Raw genomic sequence first — 8,910 nt, forward strand, 5'->3', positions numbered from 1 at the left:
AAATAGATAAGTGACTGTAACAAAACACTTTAGTAGAAATGTATCAAAGTCAGGGGGGAACCAAAGTGCCTAGACCAAAGGAAAAAATCCATTAGATAATTAATTATGGATTTGGAAAAAAATAAAATAGGAAGTTTCTACAAAATCTCTAAAACAATCAATTTCAAAATGATGTGTTTGCAGCAAGCTTTAGGGATAAGTTTCAGGGGCAAATCCCATTTATTATAGCCATGCTTTAAAAAAATAGTCCTCTGTTGATGAATAAGGGTCAAATAGATGGATAATATGGTGCAACCTACATGGCAGCATGAACAGAATGTAGCTGTGATTGATTATCCACGAATGTGACATTATGCAGTAGTTGATGGTTAATAAGGGCTACGCAGCACCATGTTGCTTGCTGTCTTTTTTTTTTAGTTTTATCAAAAGTTTGTGGGAATAGAACGGCTAATCGCTAACAATTTTTGACATGCTAGTACTATATACACTGTCTACAGTTTGGGCATAAATGCTGAATGACTTGTTTGACAAGCAATCTGAATAATTAAGCCAAAGTATTTCTCTTTGTTATCTCTGTTGTATTACGTTCAGCTATAGATATGTAACAATGGAACTATGTCCATGGATCTCACTATAAAATCATGTAGTTGATGGTGTGGGTTCTGTGAGGAGTACATATTTCTGGGGTAACTGTTACTTGAGTAGAAATAGGATGTAGGGTGCAGGGGCTGGGGAAGGAGGCGGGTGCCTTTGAAGTTGGTAAAGCACTGTCTTTGTGAGTACATATCACTCTTTCACACCCAGCCTGGGATATTATACTGGTTAAAATGAGTTCAGTGAACCTGGAAATCGGAATTGATCTATGTCAGAGGCCCCCGCAGCTCTTAGGTTGCCCTGGGTTCCAAAGGAAGAAAGCTGCCTTTTCACCAGTTTCCAAGACAACTCCCAACAGCCAAGCATCTGAGAACAATTTGGCTGAGGTGAGGACTGGACTGAAAATTGGTGGGAATCGAAAGAAAAAAGAGACACCCTTTTCTTTCCTTTTGGAAAGCTTTAACACAGAGTTTATAGCATGCTGCTTTCAGACTAATGTGTGAAGGTTTGTTAAGCATGCTTCAGTGACAGATGTCAAGATACTCGGAACTTAGGTTGGAATTTACCATATTTTAGCACTTAGCTAGAATAAATATGTTTAATCAGCAGATTGTCCTAGAATGATTAAAAATGTCACATGTAGGAAAAATGTATGACTACTAAAGATAAAGACTTAAAAAAACATATAGAATAAGTGACAGAATACCAGCAACCATCTTACTGATTTCACATGGTGAGGGATACATTCTTACTGGATGAGAGGGGCTGTAGATCATTACATTTCAAGTTAAGAATTAGTTTCAGGCATTTTACATTATACATTTATAAAGCATATCTAAAGACAAAACTATTTTTAGAACACTCAAAGCTGAAAAAGCAGAAACAATGTAGAGTGCTGCAGTATGTGTCGGAATGCTGGATATTTTTGTGACTCTTCTGATGCGAAGATAAATAATGTAACAAGTTTGAATGATGATGAATGCAACAAGAGAGCAAGGCTATTACAATCACTGATGCGGGAAATGTGACCCTGTATTCCGTCAGTCCAAGTAATGTGATCTCATAAAATGAAAGCCGTGTGTTGCTCTGTTGTACATTTACCTCTAAGTACATCAATCTTGGCAAAATATGCTTTAGAAAGCTATAGTTCTGTAAAAATGAGGTGTGTAGGAGCACATTTCCAGCTACCCCCAATAACCAGTAGAATTCTTTCTTCCTTTTTTTATACAACGTACTGAGAGTCGTATTCTCCTGTACATTGTTTTATACCAAAGTTCATATATACAAAAATTATTTTGTAACTGGAAAACTGCATCTTTGTACCCAAACTTGTCACAGAAAATGACTGATATAATTATTATTTTATATAAAAAAAAAAACAAAAGTGGATTAAAAATGCAGTCTGATTTTTCATTACTGTTTAATTAATTTTCCAACAATAAGCTTGGTATTCAATGGTTTTCTCTTCAGACAACTTATATTACCTGTGGACACCACATTTGCTGTATTTATGTAACATTTGTTGTTTCTTGCTCCTTTCTTTCAATTTTTTTTCTTTTTTCTTTTTCATCTTCAATAAACAGTGTGGAATACATCCACAGTGTTATTTAAGCATAAAGTAAAATATATACATTACTGGTACTTTTCATGTGAAATGTAAATTGTTGAGTTTATGATTTGGGGAAGTGGTTTGATAAAATGGCACAGATGAAATAAAGATGTTGTTTGGCCAGAAATTATTATATAATATGTTAATATGAAATAATATATTTCCAGTTATTTATTATAATTTGATCTTATTTATTTAACTACTAGCCTTGATGTGTGGAGTATTGGGATCAAATCACCATGCTGTCATCTCAGGGGTAGAATCTTGGCATTATCCCTGTTAGCTGTTTCCTGACAATTTAGCATTGAGTAGTTTTTCCGCCCTGATTGCTCTGCCAGAGTGATTAGCACACAAAAAGGGTCTGTGCCCATTGGCAGAGTCTTTGAATGTTGTTCATTCATCCAACTGTGTGTATTATATGTTTGGTCTCTGAGAAGCAGCAGCTCTTGTACCCTACCAAGCTGAGTCCCAGCCTCGTTACTGAGAACCTCTCTTTGAGAATATAAGTTGGAGAGTTACATAATTCCCAATTAAACCATTCAAATCTTTTCTTACTAGGACAAAAACTCAGACACGGTTATTTAGTGTGTTTGATATGTTAATAGATATGAGTCCCTCTGGGCTGTTGATGCATTTTTGTGTGCTAGCCTGGAAAAGATGCAGTAGTAGTATTAGTAGTGTACAGCAATTCACATTGCTTATTAATTTGTAGTAGTAATGTGGTATAAAGTACCTTACATTCTTCCATTTACATTTCATAATACCAGATATATAGATTAAACCAAAAATATTGGTTGCTTTTTTGCTGCTGTATACTGTTTGCGACATTATCCTCCACTTCTGTCTAGGCAATCCTTTTGGAGATCACTTTCTATCTTGGAGGACAACAGGAACATCTTTTTAACAGGAATCCCATAAAAATCTGCTAATTGGGACAACGGTACCAACAAAAACTGGTACCGTTGTCCCAATTAGCAGATTTTTACTCACTTCTTTCTTTGGTTACTACTGTAAAATTTTTGATTTCAAAACACTTTCTTTCTATCGGATGATGGTTGCCAGCACATACAGAAGGATCAATTCTCCCTTCCCCTCAAGTGGCAAATCAGACACCAATACAATTTCAGCAGAGATTCCCTTGTTTCTTTTACACCTTTTTAAAATGTGGGAACCATTGCCTGCAAAACATGCTCAGGGAGTTCAATCATCTGGATTCTACAAAGTTTACACTGTGCACCGAGAGCCCTCCATTCTTTTTTTTTTTTTTTTTAGCAGTTTGTGTGTTTTTTTAGACCAAATCTCATGAAACTGCAATTCGCCAGTTTCTAGCCCATAACTAAAGTTGCAGTAAAGGAACGGTGAACCTAGGGACCAATGTTACACGTAAACCTTCTTTTAATACAAAAATTCAGTATATGTAAGTAACTTGTATACTTAGAACACAAAAACTGAACAGTTAGGCATGAATTTATAAAATAATTAACTATTAAACATGTTTCTGTCACATAGGATTGTCACATCAAGGAGGATATTCCCACAGCGCACTGCTTTATGCACTGAAAAATTGTGGCATCCGGCACATTGACACTGCTAAGAGATACGGTAATGAAGAACAAGTTGGAAAAGCAATAACTGAAAGTGGCGTGAAGAGAGAAGAGCTGTGGGTGACTACTAAATTGTGGCCAGGGGATTATGGGTATGATAATGCCATACAAGCATGCATGGATTCATGTAAAAGGCTTGGACTAGATTACTTAGGTAAGCATGAAAACATCTTTAGTAAATGTTCAAGTTCTGGTTCATCTATTCATATTTGCTTTAATCTGTATCTTTTATTGTAAAACTGCAAAAAAAATGTAAATAATAAATTTGAAATTCATTATTACCACTGTGCTCTAGAACAGTGGTTCCCAACCTTTCTGACAGGCCAATTAGCAGATAAAATTAGAAGACTATCATGACAGATACAGGGTCATATAATGACCTTATATACAAATGTTTGGTTTCTTACCATTTTTCAGGGCTTTGTCATATTAGCCTAGTCCGTAGCTCAAAAATAATGGCGAATCTCTGAATCTCTTTTGTTGTATATGAGTATGTTTGGTCTTTGCTCAATTTAATAATATATACAGTGCTTTAATACCCTTTTTCTGTGTTTCAGCTGTATTTGTTTATATTGCTCACCAATGAGGCTACATATCCAATAGTATTTAGTCACATGCAAGTAGACTTGTTGTTGTAATGTTTCACAAAGCTGGGAGGTACTGATGTGATCTATTGTAGTACACTGCTGATGTTTATGTTCACACCTAAAGGAAGTGAAATTAAACAAAAAGCACCTTGAAGAATTGAAAAATGGTACGCTGTAAAATAAAGATAATTGATAAGCTAGGTACTATGTAGAAACAAACAAGATGTACTAGTACATTTTTATAGAAATACAAACCTAGTAATAGGAATTTTATAAAACAAATTGTCTCGTTTATATCTTCTTTTCAGTGCAGACAAGAAAATGTGTGATAAGTATAACCAGTCTATGTTTGCACTCATTTTTAACATATGTTCTCATGAATAGATCTCAGCTAACATTTCTTACATTTTTTCCATTGGGACAATTTTGTTTCAGTAATAAATGACCTGACTCATATTGTAACTACAACAGTTTAAAAATCTTATTGGAGAATGGATTTTGGAAAAAAGCTGGTTGAAGTCTCAATAATTAATTGGTTTGCATTGTATAGCAGCAGATATTTTATGCCTAAATGGTCTCCTCTGTTGAATCAGGATCTTATTTTTAAGGCACAAAACAGCAATGCACAGAGATAAGCACACTGTTGAATTTTAGTAATTAAGCTTCTAATGAAGGATATGGTAAGCTGTAATAAATGTGTTTTTAGTGTTTTGCAAGTGGAGAAAGAAGTGTAGAAGGATAAAATAGGCCGAACCAGCATTAGTGCTTGTATGGATGAGCAAAGCTCTTAGGGTGGTGATACAGAAAGTTCCTCCTTAAAGCTGACTAGCATTTGGTCCGGCATTAGTATTAGCAAGTGTCTTAAAAGTTTGCTGGCCTTCAAGCTAGAGGGGAACAACATATATTCTTGGGGCAATGAACAGGTATTTGGAGGAAGAAGAAGAGGGCAAAAACAAATTTAAAAAAGTGGATCAAGCTTTTAGTTAAAGTAATTTGGGGAATTTTTTTGAAGATGTCCCAGTGCCACTCCAGCATAGTTGTACAGTATCATGTGCTTTATTTTTTTTTAATACTTATTTACTTATTTTTAGAAATGCTTGTTGCAGTGGTAGTCAATAAATGGTTTCATTGCTGTTGATACAAGTTGGAAGCGCAGTAAGCGCAAGGTCTAAGGCTACACACACACGACAGATGATTCTTGTCCGATTAACGCTTCAGAACTAGAATCGAACGGGAATCTTACATGTGTACAGCAGTTGTCTGACGTCGATCATGGATCTGCCCTGGTGGATCTATGAACGATGAACAACCACAATGCAAGTAAAGGGGAGAGAGCGCAGCGCGCTGCGAATAATTGAGGGCTCCCCCCTTCCCTCACCATGGAGCAGAATGGCTCAGTATGTACAGCACTCATTCATGAATCTTTCAGTCTTTTGTCGTTGGAAAGGATAGTGAAAGATCCTTTCCAATGACAAAAGTCTTACATGTTTACACAGCCTAAGACAGAAAGAGGAGATTATTTTCTCTTTTATATAGCTACTATGCACCTGGACCATGAAACTCTTCTACGATTACCCAGAAAAGAAAAAAAAACTACTAGCCAATAAATTTCCACTTCCAAACAGGAATTCTACAAAGCAGCCTGGATAATTACATTGTATGCCTGCGTGTCCTAAAATAGGTATGGCATTATGTAATTATGTGAGGACCTTTCATCTTTCTTCTCTTGAGAGGATGTCCCAACCATAAACTTGCTGCCCAAAAGAGTTAAAAGTGGAAAACACTGAGCGGTGGTCGTCTTTTTAATCAAGCTTCATGTACTCTGATTGCCTGAACAGAAAACTGTACATTACAAAAGATAATTTTAGGTCTTTTAACAAGGTTTCTCTATGTTTCCCTTGTGTAATTTATGTTCAAAATGTGTTTACAGTTCTTGATGCAGCATTTTAAATTTTTGATGCCCCCAAAATGTACAGGAAAATTGAATAAAGCTGTAACCTGATATTTTTAATCTGTAAAAAAAAAAGTTGATAGTGACACAAAATTTACAGTGGCTTACAGACATAGTTACAGGTTAAAGGCCAGCCATAGGATGTAAGTGTAGTAATAGGGGACTCCTTCAGCTGCTGGTTCCTACCAGTCAGTGGGGTACTTTGGGTAAGCACTTGGAACACAGAAGATATTGGCATGCCAAAGGAATGGATCAGGAATGTTAAAATATTAGCCAACACATTTCAGGGGGTTATATAATTCCCTGTTCTTTAGTTTTTTTTTATTTGATATCCGTGAAGTATTGGTTCCTTTGTAACCCCTGAAACGCATTGGTCAGTTAACAGAAAAATATTTTTAATAAGCTTGATTATTGATTATTATAATATTTTGTGCAGCAGTAAGAGGGGAATGGGTGGGATGATGTCCTTATGCTGGGGTCCTTAAAGGGTCTTATTCACATGAGTATTTTTTTTTATTTTGAAATAGCCTAAAAGTTTTTTACTTACTTGGGTTTTGGAGAACAAATACTCTTTATAAGATCAGCATCTATGACACTTCATCCAAAAAGATAAAAAAAGCCTTTTTAATTACAAATTCAAAACCAATAAAGTTTCAGTATTTGACATTGTGTAATACTGTATACATTTCTTTTGTTGCAAAGAAACTGGGGAATGAGCTAAGTGTGCTGGAGTGCAGATCCCACTTGTTGCATGGATACTGTAGAGCGAGATGTGTACTCTGGAGTGCAGATCTCATTGGTGGTGTGGATATTGCTGAGGCTGTGAGCACAGGTTTCAGATCCTAATGGCTTTTGTTCATTTCTGGTTAGTGACAGATATAGGTGAATTTATCTGTGAAGGTAAAGCAAGCAAATACTATGTATACAATAGTGCAGGACTAGGAGAAAATTATAAAAAGTTGCATGAAAAAACACCAGTTCTTCATGAGTTTTCTATAATAAACCGTGAACAGTCACTGACACTTTGTCCTTATTTATTAAAGCTCTCCAAGGCTGGAGAGGATACACTTTTATCAGTGAAGATAGATCTGGTCCAGGATGGAAAACATTTGCTAAAAAATAGCAAATGACTTTTAAGAACAGGTTTGCTGGATCACCCAGCTTGGCCACTGAAAGTGTATCCTCTCCGGGCTTGGTGAGCTTTAATAAAACAGGCCCTTTGTGCATCATAGACTACTATTTAAATATAGTATCATAGAATAGTGTATTGTAGGTCACATTTCACAGTAACAAAAACAATGAGAGGAAATTGTAATACCTGCAAACAGATCGTTATGAACTCTCCAGTGTCTCTGGGGCTTTATTGGCATGTTTGATACTGGCTGGTGTACAGCAATGTGTATTTTTGGTGAGACTGTTTTAGTGCAGTTCTACCACCTATTCTAGAGAATTATGTCCCCATTTTCAAACTGTTGTGTAACTAGGGGTCCTCATATTATTATTCATAGTGCAAAACAGAATAAATCATTAGTTAAAGCTGAATTTTACATTTTTTTAGATTTGAACGATTTTAAATAGTTTTAGAATAAGTTGGGAAGAGTTTAAATTATTTTCATGTTTTTAATTTGTGACCTTACTGGTGACTTTTTCCCCTTACTTCCTGTCCATGTGACACCTGGTCAAGTAATGGGAGATGTAAGCTTCACCAGGACAGGAAGAAACATTCAGTAATTGAAACATTGTTAGAAGGTATTCTTTCTGATTAGTGAAAATGTGTTTTGTTTTTGGCTATATTGACAGTGATTTCTGTTCGCTAAATTTACTGAACCATGCATTCTATTGGCAGTCATTTTTCAGGGAGACTATAGATTTACAGATTATAGATTGTTCCACAGGTCTTCTCTCATCTAATCTGATCAAAGTCATCTGGTGTCAATGAAGTAATAGTGTAGAAGTGAATATACTGTATATAGGAATTCCAAAAGTGAGTAGCAAGGTGATCTTCCACCCAATTCTGTTGCTCTGGAGTTTACCTACTGTACATTACATTGTCATCTGTATAGTTTGTCTTTTAAATCCTAACCAACAAACCTGTAAAGCAGTGTTTTTCAACCAGTGTTCCTCCAGAGGTTGTTAGAATTTCCTTGTACAATGAGCAATTTGTGCTTCAAGGTCAGTTACCACTGACACCAATGATTTTTTTATGCTTTTTGGCTGTCTGTAAGTGTGATGTTCATCCCAAAGGCCAGCAATGTAAGAGGCTTCCTATTGACCACCATGTTAAAATACTGTAAGGTGTGGATGTAGTTATTATTGTCAGTGGTTCCCTAAGTTCTGAGAGTTATTTCAAGGGTTCCCCCCAATGGTAAAAATATTGAGAAAGGCTGATTTAAACTCTAATGAAGCGAACACATTGGAGTTTTCATTTAAATAAATTAGGTTGTTTTGGGGGCATACTTTGGCCTTGGAGATCAGCTTGTATACTTTATTTCTTGGAATTTTACCTAAGTATCCCTTCATTGTGACGGAGTGCTGCCTCAACAGAGGCTTTGCACCCAAAAAATC

The 8,910-nt window shown here is 35.9% G+C and overlaps 1 protein-coding gene and 1 long non-coding RNA gene across 4 annotated transcripts in view; one reads left to right on the plus strand and one right to left on the minus strand.

The window, feature by feature from the left end:
• Positions 1-8,910, plus strand: part of LOC140336713 (glyoxal reductase-like) — a 73,463-nt gene that overhangs the window by 8,250 nt on the left and 56,303 nt on the right. For all 3 annotated transcript variants that reach the window (XM_072420009.1, XM_072420010.1, XM_072420012.1), the window contains exon 3: positions 3,713-3,961. In XM_072420009.1, coding sequence (XP_072276110.1) covers positions 3,713-3,961 — 249 coding nt within the window. The remainder of the gene's footprint in view (positions 1-3,712; positions 3,962-8,910) is intronic.
• LOC140336715 (uncharacterized) overlaps positions 1-8,910 on the minus strand; it is a 74,330-nt gene that overhangs the window by 1,147 nt on the left and 64,273 nt on the right. The window lies entirely within an intron of this gene.

Source organism: Pyxicephalus adspersus, chromosome 8, assembly GCF_032062135.1.
Source record: "Pyxicephalus adspersus chromosome 8, UCB_Pads_2.0, whole genome shotgun sequence".
Taxonomy (NCBI): Eukaryota; Metazoa; Chordata; class Amphibia; order Anura; family Pyxicephalidae; genus Pyxicephalus; species Pyxicephalus adspersus.